The following is a 15460-nucleotide window of genomic DNA, read 5'->3' as shown; positions in this document are numbered from 1 at the left end:
AGAGCAAAGAGGATCAAAGTCGGATAGGGGAAAAGAGAAAGTAGACAAATAGCCGTGGATATCTAGTCGTCAACCGCTTCCGAGGTAAGTTTTAAGTGATTAAACGTTGAGTAAATTCAATCATAATAGGACATAATGAGTTGATTTAATAAGATATGATGTGGCCATGATATGTCTTAAACTCAAATGGTAAGTTCATATGTGTTTGGACTTGGAAAGTTAAGAGCAAATTGTAATAATTTGCTTTGGACAGCAGCAGTAACGTGATTTTAGAAAATCACTATAAATTGTTGGTGTGGAATTATAGGCTGAATAAAATATGTAATCAAGGCTTAATTAGTCTAGTTTCTTATAAAAGAGACCTTATGAGCAAAAAAATTTCCTATAAAGAGATATTTAAAGTTGTGTGAGACGGTGTCAGAATGACTCCGAAATCCCCTGTTCTGTTTTTAGAAAATCATTATAAATTGTACAAAAATGGTTATAAGATAAAATTTATATGCTTAGACTCCTTAATGAGTCTAGTTTCAAATGAAATCAAATACAACACATTTTGAATTCTGTAAAATGAGAAATTTGATTCGTAGTGAAGAGTGGTCAGATTAGTCAAACAGTGAAACAGGGGAACTTTAAGAAAAATCTGGTATTGATTGGCCAAACCTAAAATTCTGAAAATTTTATGGATGGAAGATATACGAGTCTATATTCAGGGAAAATTAACGGCAAGTGATTTGGAGTTTTGTAGCTCCAGTTATAAATAATTTAGTGACTACTGTTCAGGAAAACAGCTCGTAGTGAATATGTGATTTTGTTGTAAACATGGATAAAACTTGTTTTAGTTACTCATAAGCTATTGATTAAACCCATACGTGAATTCTAAATCGTGATATTGTAAAACGATACATGAGTGTTAGATGGATCTTTGATATTAAAATTTGTGAAATTGTAAGTTTATGAGTATTCGAATATGAAATGATAGTATGACGTGAAATTGAATTATTCATTGGGAAATGATTAATGTAGATTCGGCCAAGACAAAGTGTATACATGGTAGTATATGTGATATGTGAAGTATATTTGGATAATTGTGATGTGAATGTATATATATGTGATAAGGCCTAATGGCCGATGTGATGAATGTGAAAGTGTATATATGTGATAAGGCCGAATGGCCAATGTGATGAATGTGAAAGTGTATATATATGTGATAAGGCCTAATGGCCGATGTGATGAATGTGAAAGTGTATATATGTGATAAGGCCTAATGGCCGATGTGATGAATGTGAAAGTGTATATATGTGATAAGGCCTAATGGCCGATGTGATGAATGTGAAAGTGTATATATGTGATAAGGCCGAATGGCCAATGTGATGAGTGTGAAAGTGTATATATATGTGATAAGGCCTAATGGCCGATGTGATGAATGTGAAAGTGTATATATATGTGATAAGGCCTAATGGCCGATGTGATGAATGTGAAAGTGTATATATGTGATAAGGCCTAATAGCCGATGTGATGAATGTGAAAGTGTATATATGTGATAAGGCCTAATAGCCGATGTGATGAATGTGAAAGTGTATATATGTGATGAGGCCTAATGGCCGATGTGATGAATGTGAAAGTGTATATATGTGACAGGGCCGAGTGGCCAACGTGATGGATGTGAAAGTGTATAAATGTGATAAGTCCCGAAGGGCAATTGTGTCAGTACTATATCCGGGTTAAAACCCCGCAGGCTTTATGCGAGAGTATTATCCTGATTAATGTCCGTAGGCTTCGTGCTCGTACTATATCCGAGCTTTAAAGACCCGACGGCTAAATGCTAGGATTCAAGTAAGACTTTGATATTGAGTATCTGCATTAAGTTACCATCAAATAAGTATTATGTATTCAAGATGTTCAGGTACGTATTACTTACTCATCGGTGGAGTGATTTCGAGGTGAATTATCAGTATCAAAGAGGTAGGTAAATGTGATTAATATTATAACTCCAAATGTGAGAATGTGCTTTGGAAATATTTGACCATCTAGGTCATTATTATTCGAAAGTATATATGTGGCAGCCAAGTGTTGCGTTTAATGATATTATAGATCGAGATGAAGCTCTAGATTAACTTCATCGAACAGTTGAAATGAATGACCAATAATAGTGATTGAGAACACTTTGTCTTGCTTAAAACTTACTAAGCATTAAATGTTTACTCCGTTCTTTGAATCTCTGTTTTATAGATTTTGGTTCGTCAGCTATCGGGCTCGGGATTGTTGAAGTCGAAGTCGCCCACACTATCAAAGCCCTTTTGGTACACTTTTGGTTGAACTCTAAAAATGGCATGTATAGGACTACCCTTTTTGTAGTGGGTCATGGACCCTTTGGATTTGTATAATTTTGGATAGCCATGCGAAAATGGCTTATATATGTTTGAGCATAATGTTATAATCATTTGGTATGGATATGGTTATTGAGAGGTGTGGATATGCTTAACAAGGATTGGCCATGGGAATGGTTAATCGCTATCATAATTTGTGCTATTTATGCTAAAAGGGCTAGTTGAATCATGGAAACTATGAAATAGGTAAAGTCTACCTTAAAGGCAGATGCTGACAGCAGCAGTGATGTAGATTTGGAAAATCACTAAAAATAGTAGGAATAGAATTAAATAGTGAATAAATTATCTAAATGAACCTTGATGAACCCACTTTCATATGGAAGAAACGAAACGGTCATATGAGTGGTATGTTAAGAGATAATTAGGTTTTCATGAGACAGGGCCAGAACGGTTTCTGGATTCCCTGTTCCGACTTTGGAAATTCATTATAAATTAACCAGAGATAATTAGGAGTCATGCCATATATTTATAGATTCCTCTCTGAGTCTAGTTTCTATAGAAACAAACGGCATCAGTATTGAAGCCTTGTACAGGGAGATATCCGAATTGTAATGCATGAAGGTCAGTGTAGTCGCACCTTGTAACAGGGGAGACTTTAACTAATAAACTGTACTAATTGGCCCGACCAAAAATTCTAGAAAAAAATATGTAGATGGACATAGGAGTCTAGTTTCAGGGAAAAATCACAAAACTGATTTTCGAGTTGTGAAACTCAAGATATGATTTTTAAGGTGACAGCGACACAGTTAGCCAGCTGTCTGGAAAAATTTAAAATGGACTGCGATAGTAAGCGAATTTAGTCTGTGAACACCTCGTGTCCGACTCCGGCAACGGTCTCGGGTACGGGGTGTTACACAACATGTTTATAATTTGTTATGACCCATAGCATGGCCGGCCACTAGCTCAAATTTTGGGTAATTTGACATGCAAACCCATCATTTTTATAACATGCATTAATAGGCTACTTTACATTTGCCTAGCACATTTCTAAATTTTCTCACATAAGTCCTATTTACTAAAATTCACTTACAATTAACAAAATTCAAATATGAAATTTTCACACATGCATATATACATATAATAAGCATCAAATATGACGGTTAATTATTTTTATGACTCGATTTTGTGGTCTCGAAACCACTTCCCGACTAGGGTCACATTAGGGCTGTCACATGACACGTCACATTGTATCCTAGATTATTCCTAAGGTTCAAACGAGATTTTTCTCGATATCACATATTCGTCGAACTCGTTCACAATGTCATGCTCATAGACTATAACATCGTTCATACACTTGTCATAATAATTAATCATAGAGACTCATACATTAAGAAAATATTAAAACATGATATATCATTGCATTATTTACACATGAACTTACCTCCGTGCAAAATATGGACAATTAATTCAATTTTGTCTAAAATCTTGTTCTTTCCCCGATCTACGTCCGAACTCTATTTTTCTTGATCTATAATAGAAAATTCAGCTCATTTAATCATCACATTATTCAAATCAATCCAAAAACTATATTTAGGCAAAATTATGATTTTGCCCCTAAACTTTCACATATTTGCAAATTAGTCCCTAAGCTCGTAAAATGAAATGTGTTCAATTTCTTTGTTACTCAAGCCTAGCCGAACTTATGACATACTCATAGTAGCCCACATTTCTCATTAAATCATACATCTTATTACCCATTTTACAAAGTTTACAAATAAGTCTTTTTTAGCAATTTTCACTATAAATCACTTGGTAAAAGATGTTTATCATACAGCCAACATTCATATTCCTCCATTAAACATTAAAACACATTCATTTCATAAATGGGTAAAATTTCAAACATGAACCCTACTTCAAAAAAATGGTAGAAATAGATAAATCGGGTTACGAGGACTTCAAAAATGTAAAGAGCATTAAAAACGGGGTTAGGATGTACTTACAATCAAGCTTGAAAGATGACAAAACCCTAGCTATGGAGAGCTTGAGAATTTCGGCCAAGGGATGGAGAAGATGGACAAATTTTGGCTTTATTTTCCCATTTTATTCTTTTATAACCAAATGACAAAAATGCCCTTAAGGCTTTTCTTTCAAAATTTTCCTATCCATGCCCATTTTTTGTCCATAAGTATAGAAATTGGGAAAATTTATATCTAAGGACCTCTAATTAATAATCCATGACAATTTCACGCTTAAACCTTCTAGAATTCACATTTTGCAACTTTTGCAATTTAGTCCTAAATGTCAAATTGGACACTTTATCAATAAATTTTCTTCATGAAATTTTCACAAAAATATGCAATCATATCATAGACCTCATAATAATCATAAAATAATTATTTCTACTTCGAATTTGTGGTCTCAAAATTACTGTTCTGACTAGGCCCTAATTCGGGATGTTACATCCTAATTAATGGCTCTCTAGAGCTTCCCGATATGGCTTGCTCGAACTTCTCGATATATGGCTATCTGGAGCTTCCTAATTAATGGCTCTTCAGAGCTACATGTTATTTGCTCACATGAGCTTCCTGATTATGGCTCTTATGAGCTTCCTGTTATATAGCCCGGATAAGCTTCCCATTACATGGCTCACATGAGCTTCTTGTTAAATGCTTAAGAATGTGCTTCCCGATTATGTGCTTTAATGATCACCCCCGAATATGAATTGACGGTCTACTGTTTGGTACACCTAGAGTGTACTACCCGAGTATCCATCGATATTTCAATGATTCAACGAACAAGCTCATGATGTGAGAAAATATGAAATTTAAATGAATTATATCTTTAATATCTTTGAAATACCTAGAAATTGTTGCACGATGAACTCATCTTTGGTCTCTTAAAAATCATGTAAATTTCATGACTAACGTGTTTGATGAAAGCATGTGTTTAGGTAAGTGGCCAAAATGTTTTGGATGCATATTTGTATGCTTACTTAAAATGAACATGATTGGTAAGTTAAATTCCTGTTATACGAACTTACTAAGCATTAAATGCTTACTTTGTTTATTTCCTTTATTTTATAGTGCTCGGAAGCTTGTGAAGTTGGAACTGGTCGAAGACACATCACACTATCCCTCGAGCTTTTCGGTATATAAAACAAGAAAATTTTTGGTATTGCTATAATGGCATGTATAAACTAAGTACGCATAATGATAAAAAGTTTTAGTTATAACTAGCCATTGGAATGGCTAGTATTAATTATATTTTGATGTAGTTATATAAGGCCTTATCATGCTTGATGAGTGTATTGAAATGGTTGAATGATGGAAGATACATAAATATATTAATGGTTGCATGAATGGGTAAAGTATACTCATATGTTTATATGGTCAATTAGGTAAGATCAAATATTTGGTTAAATGGGATGTTATGACATGTATTGAACTTGAAATTGGCTTGAATTGAATGTTCTATTATGACTTGTAATGGTATAAAACTTGGTTAGATATGTTGATTTTAGGTTGGGTGAGAAATAAGGCTTGAAAATGACCTTATTTTGTCCACATAGGCAGAGACACGAACGTGTCTCAACCGTGTGTGACACACGGCCGCGCGCACGGGCGTGTGGTTTGGCTATGTGTCCCCTGCATTTTAAAAATTGAGAAACAGAATGCTCATAATTGGTCACACGGGCAGAAACACGAGCATGTGTCTTAGCCGTGTGAAAACATGGACCAACACACGGGCGTGTGTCTTGGCCGTGTGAATCCTACACCTAATTTTCGAAAATTAAATTGTTTACACAGCCTAGCACACGGGTGTGTGGCTGGCCGTGTGACCTAAGTCAGAGAGTTACACGGGTATGAACACGGGCTAGGACATGGTCGTGTGCCTTACATGAATGTCCACACTTGCTAGGACACGGGTGTGTCATTTGGCCGTGTGAGCCACACGGCCTACCCACACGGGCGTGTGACCCCTATATTTAAGAAAAAAATTGAAATTTTGCAAAAAATTCTCTGAGTTTCCGATATAGTCTCGATTTGTTTATAATGCATCTATTGGACTTCGAGGGTCTATTTAAAGGATGATATGATTGGTTTCGAATATGAATAATAAATGATATGAATTAATAATATTTGATATGTAAACTTTGGTAATACTCTGTAACCCTATTCCAGCGACGAATATGGGTTAGGGGTATTACAAATGTTAAAACTTAAAGGTTGAAATTTGAAGACAAATCAAATGCTGTTTTGCAAGGAGATTGAATATGTGGAAATTTTCTAATGTGGAGATTTGTTGAAATAACACAATCCAAGATCTAAAAAATATAATGTTGTGGAGTGTTTGTACTATTATAAAGAGAGCTTGTTTCTCTACTTTTAAATCATTTCAAAATTTGTCATTTTCTTCATAAGACAATTTGATTCTTCCTATTTGTAATTTTTGACTTATATTTTTTTGTAGTGAAATATATTTGGCAGCATCTGAGGACGTAGCTGTAATTTACTGAACCTCGTTAAATTTTTTGTGTTATTTATTATTTTTATTTATCTTTCAATATTTTATAAGATACAATTGTAGTGATATATTGTGGTATTAAATTATATTATAGAAAAGTTTTATCTAAAAAATTAAATTTTAAGTGGAATCATTTTTTGTCCCTCTAATATTTCTTGAGAATTAAACCTAAAATAATTTATTAGTACAATAATTTTCATCATTTATCCTATTTGTAGAACAATGTATCTCATCCCAAAAGTCCAAAAATGGTCCTAAGGTTGATATAGATTAAACCTATAATTTTAAATAAAATATTTTAAAAATCTACATCATTATGCCGTTAATACATTAATAAGATAGTGACTAAAAAACGAATTTAGATAATTTAATGATTAAAGTGAGAATTTTTATAATTTACTGATGAATCAAAATCAAAATAATCATTATTAAAGCAGTTAACCTTTACATAAATGTTATGTTGTGACCGCTCACTCCAAATGTTAACCCGCCAAATTTCATTAAATGTGTTTCTTTTTTTACCACACTTCGGGCGGGAAAAAAGAGGTAGAAAAGAATTATTTAAAGATTAATATCTTTATTACTAGCTACCATCCAGCTTCATTTTCTTTTTTCTAGGTTAGGATTTGGGTCTGTATTGGTTATAATGGCGGTTTCAGTGCCGGTAATCGACGTGGATGATGATCCGAAAGCCCTCAAAATGGACGGTCAAGATCAACACAAGAAGGGTACGAAGCGAAGGAGAACGTCATGGTTTTCAGAGAACTTGAGCGGTGAACAAAGAGAGGCCCAGATCAAGGGATTGAAGAAAGAAATGGAGGGGCTTTTTGCGTATTACAAAGAAATGATGGAGCAGAAATCGGGTCTCGGGATGGGGTACGACATGGGGTTGTTTGAGTCCGGTTGTTCACTAAATTCAGTGGTTGCGATTCTGATGGAGGAGAGCGATTTGCCGCTATCGAAATTGTTGGAGGCAATTCATGAGAAGGTTAAGGACAGAATGGGAAATGTGAGTTTGGCCGCGGTGAAAAGCGCTGTGCTGCTTGTAGGGCAGAGAGTGAAATATGGATTGGATAATGATGAAGCTGATATTTTGGAGGATGATTCCTACTCTTCTCTTTGGTGTTGGGAGGTACATTTTCTTTTCTTTTTATTTTTTTGGATTTTTTTTTTAGTATTTACAGTTACATACATACTTCCCTGTCAGACAAGAGATGCAAAGTTGATACCAAAAGCTGTACGAACCACGTTAAGAATTCGGCGTACCTGTAGAAAGAAGATAAATCAGAGAATTACTGCTGTTTCTGGTAGGAAGAAATCTCACTGATTTCTTTGCTATTATATTCTCTTGATTCTTGTTTCGTTACTGAAGTGAATACTGTGGTCGCAGTGGAATAGATATGTCTGCCTTAATGTCTTTCTTAACCATTTGTTTGGTTCTTTTAGGCAATTCTTCTAGGCAACAAGTTTTGCTGAATCCAGTCAATTGAGGGGCCCTTTTCGTTCAACTGGTGTTTAGAACTTTGGCCTTAGATTAATCCTTAATCAAACGTTAACTTTTGTCGATTTCATCTCTATCAAAACTCGTAACATTGGTCATACTTTATAATCTCTTCTCTATACATATGTTTTTCTTTGGTTCTGCTCTCTACTCAAGCTTTTGCGCACTTCCAGTGTTCTAACAGCTTACCCTGTGTTAATTGGGAAAAAGTACTCTTACGTATCTTATGTTTATTGCCTTATTATATTCCCTGTTGGCATCTTTCCTGCAAACATGTGCTTTGTTTTTAACTGAGGAATGAGTTGTTTAATTGATTTTCATATTGAAAAAAATAATCAAATTGATGTTTAATTCTTTCACATATGTTCTTGCATGGAATGTGACGAGCAAATTTTCAACTGTAATACCTTAATTTCATGCTTCAAGTGGTTAATGATATTTATGGTTCATTGCAGCAATGATAACTCTGTTACAGAAGTTGGAGAATGATCATAGCAACGAGCATGATTTCGTGAAAGTATCAGAAAAGCTTGTCAAGGTATTAAGTGAGGCAGACATTCGCTTGTTAATGTGTAACATGTTGCAGAAGACTGGTGCAAAGATGTATGTATTTATGTGGTTCTATAGATTTTGTGCTTGAATTAGTTTCTTAAGAGTAAAAGCTTTTGTCTGTTGCCAAAGGGCTGAGAAAGAAGCAAAGCGAGAAGAAAAATTGTTAATAATGCAACTGGAGAGAAATAAAAGGGAAATTGAGAAGAAGAAGAAGAAAGTGGACCGCGAGCTCCAGAAGGAAAGGTTGCAAAATGTATGTGCAACTTTTTAAAGTTTGTCCATGTGTGAATTATCAAATTTTAGTTTTGTGGCTGTGCTATTGGAATGTGTAAATCTGAATTACTCCCAGGACAGTGATTGTGTTGGGTATGTCTTTTGCAGTTACAATCCTTTTTTGTTTCTCTGATTTTCATGAACATAGTTTATTTCAGGAAAAGGTGAGAAAGCGATTGCAGGATGAAGCAGAAAGGGATGAAAAGCGTCGTGAAAGAGAGGAGGCTGAGATGAGGAAGCAGCTGCGGAAACAGCAAGAGGAAGCTGATAGAGATCAACGACGGCGTGAGAAGGAAGATGCTGAACTGAAAAAGAAACTTTCAATACAAAAGCAAGCTTCAGTTATGGAACGCTTCCTCAAAAAATGTAAAACATCACCATGTCAGATTGAGGAAATAACTAAGCCAACCATATATTCTCCATCTACCGAAAAGTGTGAAAATGTGCCTGAACCAATCATGCTCTCCATGGACAGGGCTCTTTCATCTAAGGAAGAAACTGATACTAATGATCTTCGCAAGTGGGTTTCTTTGTTTTCTTTGACTTGTATGCTTTTACAGGCTTTGGTTTTATATTTCAAGTTCACATTCTATTATTTTACTTCTCAGGTTACACTTATCTTCTTGGCGTCGCTTAGGTCATTCTCTTCATTCAAATTATAAACAGTGTTGGGGCATGCGTATGAATCCTAGGACTGAATTGTTTAAGGAACTTAAGTTAACTGCTAATAAAGGGTTATCCCGCGAAGGCTTGACCCTTGAAAGGCATGTAGATGGATGGGGAGAACAGAATTCTGATGATAGATCCTGCCATAATGATGATGTTTCAGTTTCTGATGTTAAAAATTGTTGTGCAAGGAAGCAGTTGTTGCAGTTTGATAAGAGCTACAGACCTGCATTTTATGGTATTTGGCCTAAGAAAAGGTAGACTCCTATTTCTTGCTTTTGCATCCTTCTAAATAAGCATTCAGCCTAGAAGATTAGTATCTTGTGAAAGGTTCATTCTTCTTGTATAAAAGAACGTCAGACCTGTTAATTTTGACCCCAACTGGAAAAAGAATGACCAAGTCAACTCAAACCCAAATCTAGCCCAATCCAATTTGATCATAAAAAAGCAACAATTTTAATCCGCATTGACTCAAACCAAATTGAACTGAGCTTGAAATTGTCCCAAACCCTAAACACCCAATAGGTAGATCTAAAGAAAATGCACTGTTGTATCAGAATATGTGGAGTTGGCTAAGCATTTTATTTGAACAAATATAAAACCATAATGGACGGTTTTATGTCTATTACCTGCGTTTCCTTCCAGGTTAAGACCGATCTTTCAGATAGGTGGGGTTAAAGTAATGAATTCAGAAATTAATCTACTGTATAGAAGAGTTATCTATTGAAATAACACTCTATGCCAAGGGAGTTAATAAAGTGTCAGGAAAAATTGGTACAAGAAGCAGTGGATACACGTTTGAATTCTACTTCTCAACTACATTCTTTTTTCTTTTCTTTTTTTTTTCCCCCTTGAAAGTTTGATAATAGCTTGTTATAACTGATTAAAAATATGCCTTGGATAAATTAATTTATCAATTTTAATCTTTGTTTGCTTAAGGTAGCTTGTCTGACTGTACAAGCTGTATGTGTAGAGTAAGTGCTCATTCATACTCCTTAAACTAGCTTGGCTAGAGTTCATTTATGAAGCTCTGTGAACTAGTAATACTATTTTTAGGCTTGATCTCAAAGATCTGAGTTTGCACATTTGTAAGTTTGACTCATTAATCTTCTCACAAAAATCCAATAAGCTTTTCTTTGTGAAAATACTCAGATAATAATGTGTTTTATACTTGTAGATTTAAATACTTGAAGCTTTAATATTATTCATATTTGGCCTAAGGTCATTGAATAAAATGCAGTATAGATTGCACATAATCTATTATTTTGGAAAATGCTACTTCAAACTATATACTTTTTCCTTAAAAATGAAGACTTAATATAGTTAGGGACATTGTAAATGTGGATATATGTTTTTATATTTTTTTTGTGATTCCCTCTCCTGCTTTGCCAATCAAATTGAAAGGCATCTTGCATGTGTAAGGCCACATTGAAACTGTCCAGGGCCAGTTAGAATTTTTGATATTTGGCCTCCAAAATGTATGGCTTCTAAACCTTTATATATATATATATATCAAGGACATTGAGTTTCAAGCTTTACGTCATGGTATGAGTTGCTTTTTGTTGTTTTAGCTGAGATCTTGGAATGTGCTCTTGGTTGGGTTGGGGCTTTGTTAACCATGCTTTAATATTTTTCAAGCTTATGTAAATTTAAACAGCCAAATTTTGAACGAGGGAAAAAATCTTGCATGGATCTTGGAATTAGCTCTGGTTGGCTTGGAGCTCTGTTAACTAAGCTGAGAGGAGTTAGGAGTTTCAAGAACTTGATGGTTTTCAAGCTAGTGTAAATTTAAAGGACTGAAGTTTGAGGAAAAGTATCCTACGTGGATTCTCTATGAGAACTCCTTTTCTTCAATGTTCTGTAATATTGTGTACCAAGGAGAATACCTTTCCACCAGAGCAATTAATTTTTTCTTTACCTCTTGCATCTTTTCAGAATTCATGGTAACAGACAATCAACAAATTTGGATCACCTAATGCTTTCTGTGCTTTTGTTAAATTAAGTCCCAGCGGTAGAGTTTTTTCAAGAAAAAATCAAATAGAAACCCAAGTGGAAAGTTGTTTAAAAGTTATCAATCTCTTTGTTGACCATATGTTCTGTTTCCAGGTGATTGCATTTGCAACATTCTAGTGTATTTGACTCCATATCCTGTTCTAAGCTTCATTTGCTGAGTCTTAATAGTTCTAGGAGTCAAATGAAAAATAGTTAAGTATTCAAGTGTGCTTCATAGCTCCCATTACTTTTATGATTGTACTGTCAAAATATGAAAATTAGTTTTTTTTTTTTTAATCTCTTTACGTTTCAGTGGTATCTTAAATGAAATGGTATTAAAAGGCTATAGTGCTGATAATGATTGGGACAAAAATATTTGATGTCCTTTAGTTAGTATTCTTTGTGAAGTTGTTACATTGATGTCACGTTGCTTTCATTGTTGCAATTTGTTGATAAGTTGTGTTTTACTGTATTTTCAGTAATGTTGTGGGACCTCGTCACCCATGGAGGAAGGACCCAGATTTAGACTATGATGTGGATAGTGATGAAGAATGGGAGGAGGTACTGTAAGTTATTCAGACTGAAAATTAGATGTAAACCTGGAAATAACCTTTTCACCTGACAGGAGGAGCCTGGTGAAAACCTCTCAGATTGTGATAAAGATGAAGAGGAGGAAAGTTATGAAGGTTGCTCCAAAGTCAATGATGAAGATGAAACTGAAGATGGCTTTTTTGTACCAGATGGATATCTCTCGGAAGATGAGGTAAAAACTTGGAAGATGCTCCACCTTGTTAGCTTCTGAACTAAAAAAGAATCACCTACCAGAAAACCACAGGCTTAAAGTGCTTATTTGAGGCTTATATGCAGGGTGTACAAGTTGACAGGATGGAATCTGATGTTCCAGTTCAGGATATCCAAAGTTCCCATATCAGCAAGCAAGATGGGCGGAATGAGGAGTTTAGTGCATTGCTTCGGCAACAGAAGTGTCTAAACAATATAACTGAGCAAGCACTAAGGAAAAATCAAGTGCTGATTATATTAAATTTGTTCCATGAAAAGGCGTCATTGCTAATGGCTGAAGATCTTAATGGTACTCCTAAATTGGAGCAGACATGTTTACAAGCCCTGAGCATGCGGGCATATCCTGGTGGCCATTCTATAGAGATATCAATTGATAGCAAGGTACATGACAATCAAGAAGCTTGTTTGTCAAGTGCGAAAGCTGGAGTAACACCGGTCCTATCTGTGGTACCAATTCCGGACTCAGATTTGCCTCTTATCGTAAGTTGCACTTCTAACCACAGTTTAATGTAAAACATCCTTTGGTTATAATGTTCAGGAATATATTCTCCCTGCTATTCTTGAATCTCATCATGATAGTAGCAACAAGGTGATATTATGACATGTTAGGCGCTTGAAAATTAATTTCTGTTAAAAATACTAAACTGCTGTGGTTTGCTGCTAATTTTGATATTGCTGGTTTTAGGTATCTACAATCCAGTCATGCTCCCATGGTATCAAAAGCTTGGTAGAGTCTTTGCAAGAGAAGTTTCCTTCAATTCCAAAGTCTCAGTTAAAGGACACAGTTCGTGAAATTTCAGAATTCTCTGATAATCGTTGGCAGGTTAGTTACTCATTCCTGATTTTAGATCTCGCTCTTTGCTAGTGGCATTTATTTCTATATTTATTTTGGGGTGCTTACATAGATGACATTAGGATTGCACCCCTTTTTGAGAATACTATTGTACCGTGCTTGGTTTAAGTAGTTGAATTAACCTCTAACGAAGTAGAATGGATAAGTTAGACTAGGGAAATGTGAAATTAATGATTTAATGCTTGAAAATCATTTTCATGAATTAGTTAGCTGAATGTTCGGTGTTCCTTTTTTGGTCTTACCTTTCGGTAAATTTACCTTCTCTTGCCTTATCAACAGTTGCAAGGGTTCTGATTAATTTTGACTATCCCCAGTCCTTGGTAAGAGGGTTAAATTTAGGCCATGAATTTCCAACAAGCTGATGATTACGTAATGTTCCAAGCATGCCTTTATATCAAGCTGCAACTGTCATGCCTTCAGATACCACACCGCACCTAGTTTACCTCACCAACCAATTCCATGCCTGTCTGTCTTAAAATAGCAAATGTAAGTTATGCTTTGAGTCTGACACAAACTATTTGTTTTACTGATATGAATGATCTCTCTGCAGGTCAAGAAAGAAATCTTAGTGAAGCTTGGCATGTCAGTTTCACCCGGTATTTATGTGTCTCAACTCAACTGGTTTAATTTTAATTTTCATTGACTGAACCATTTCTTTTATAAACCTGACAGAGAAGGGGGGTGGACAAACCAAAAGTATTGCTGCTTTTTTCTCGAAAAGGTGCTTGCCTCCTGCTGCAAAGAGTGTTTGCAGCCCTACTACCACTGAATCCTCTCCTCAGCAATTACTGAAACCAGGTTCTGCTGCCCATGAGCAACAGGGTTGTACATTCAACCATACATAACATCGCCTTCTTTTACCCTTTTTTGGCTCCTAAGCGTGGGTACAAATTGCAAGTTATGTTGTAAAATCTTGTTAAGATGATGAAATGAAGGGGTGGGTATTGGGACTTGTGTATGAAGTTTTTTGATCGTGAGCGATACTGATACAGGAGAGCCATCCTTAAGATCTCATCTGATATCATGTTCTTAGTACGCTACTCAGTAGTACCCTTTTTAATTCTAGAAAGTCGTTTCGGTTAAAAATTTGGGTAGCTGGTTATAATTTTAGTTTTGAACTTCAAGATAAATATATAACTGAAATTTGTCCGGCAACTAATTAAATTATTATGATAAATTAGGTAAAATATCAAAATGTCAAGTTTTTATCATTGCCGATGGATGAATGGTGGTATTTAATTTTATTTAGTGTCGTTCTTTACGGCTTGGGATTGGGACTGGCCGTTGGTGTTCTCAACAGTGTGCTGGTATGCTTGGAAGTGGCGAAATGTGGAGGTGTTTGTGGGCTTGTCGCAATATTAACGGCAGTTGGGATCGTGAGGGTGAGGGCAGGGGCAGGGGACGTGCTTCGGGACAGTAATGGCACTTGGTTGGTGGGTTTCTCAGCCTTTTGTGGGAATCGAAACAGTAGTCTTGCTGAGTTATGGGGCATTTATCATGGTATTCAGGTCGCTTGGACGGCAATTAGGAGAATCATTATTGAGTCGGATTTAGCTACGTAGGTTGTTATGATCCGTAAGGGGTGAGCCAATTTCACCCTTACTTTCGGTTTTGTTGAATCAATTCGGGCATTTGTTAGGAAATAAATGGCTACGGGAACGGAATTTTGTCGCTGATTGGTTGGTAAAGAATGAGCTACTCGAAACTAGAGTTGTGCGTATTCGATGGACCACCACGAAGTGTCGTTGACTTGGTTGTTAGCTGATGTTGTGACTGTTCCTTCACCCGTATGATTCTTGAGTGACTGTTTAGGATGTTTCCCTCCTTTGTTGTACCAGAAAAATAATAAAGATGTGACATAAAAAATAATTAAAATATGAAAACATAAAAAAGTAATTTGAGCATGACTCAGAAAATGTTAAAATTTACATGAGTTATTAGCATAAAAGTTCATGTGGATCTATGTTACTC

At 35.5% G+C, this 15460-nt stretch overlaps 1 protein-coding gene across 3 annotated transcripts; it reads left to right on the top strand.

Annotated features, from left to right (window-relative positions):
• Positions 1-7421: 7421 nt before the first annotated feature.
• LOC107939692 (chromatin assembly factor 1 subunit FAS1) lies at positions 7422-14676 on the top strand. 3 transcript variants are annotated; one of them, XR_005907450.1, is made up of 13 exons: positions 7422-7983; positions 8059-8158; positions 8808-8955; positions 9034-9157; positions 9336-9697; positions 9786-10100; positions 12315-12396; positions 12461-12598; positions 12703-13116; positions 13322-13459; positions 13804-13975; positions 14040-14085; positions 14162-14341. XR_005907450.1 is itself a non-coding variant. In XM_016873060.2 (12 exons), exons 1-12 carry the CDS (start codon positions 7498-7500, stop codon positions 14332-14334), a joined length of 2526 nt encoding a protein of 841 aa, XP_016728549.1. In that variant the 5' UTR covers positions 7425-7497; the 3' UTR covers positions 14335-14676. The 3 variants fall into 3 exon arrangements, 1 of the variants encoding a protein (XP_016728549.1); XR_005907451.1 differs by lacking the exon at positions 14162-14341 and having other exon boundaries at positions 13769-13975; positions 14040-14069; XM_016873060.2 differs by lacking the exon at positions 13804-13975 and having other exon boundaries at positions 7425-7983; positions 14162-14676.
• Positions 14677-15460: the final 784 nt, after the last annotated feature.

This window comes from Gossypium hirsutum, chromosome A13 (assembly GCF_007990345.1).
Source record: "Gossypium hirsutum isolate 1008001.06 chromosome A13, Gossypium_hirsutum_v2.1, whole genome shotgun sequence".
Lineage (NCBI taxonomy): Eukaryota > Viridiplantae > Streptophyta > Magnoliopsida > Malvales > Malvaceae > Gossypium > Gossypium hirsutum.
This window is presented reverse-complemented; position numbering and strand designations above follow the sequence as displayed.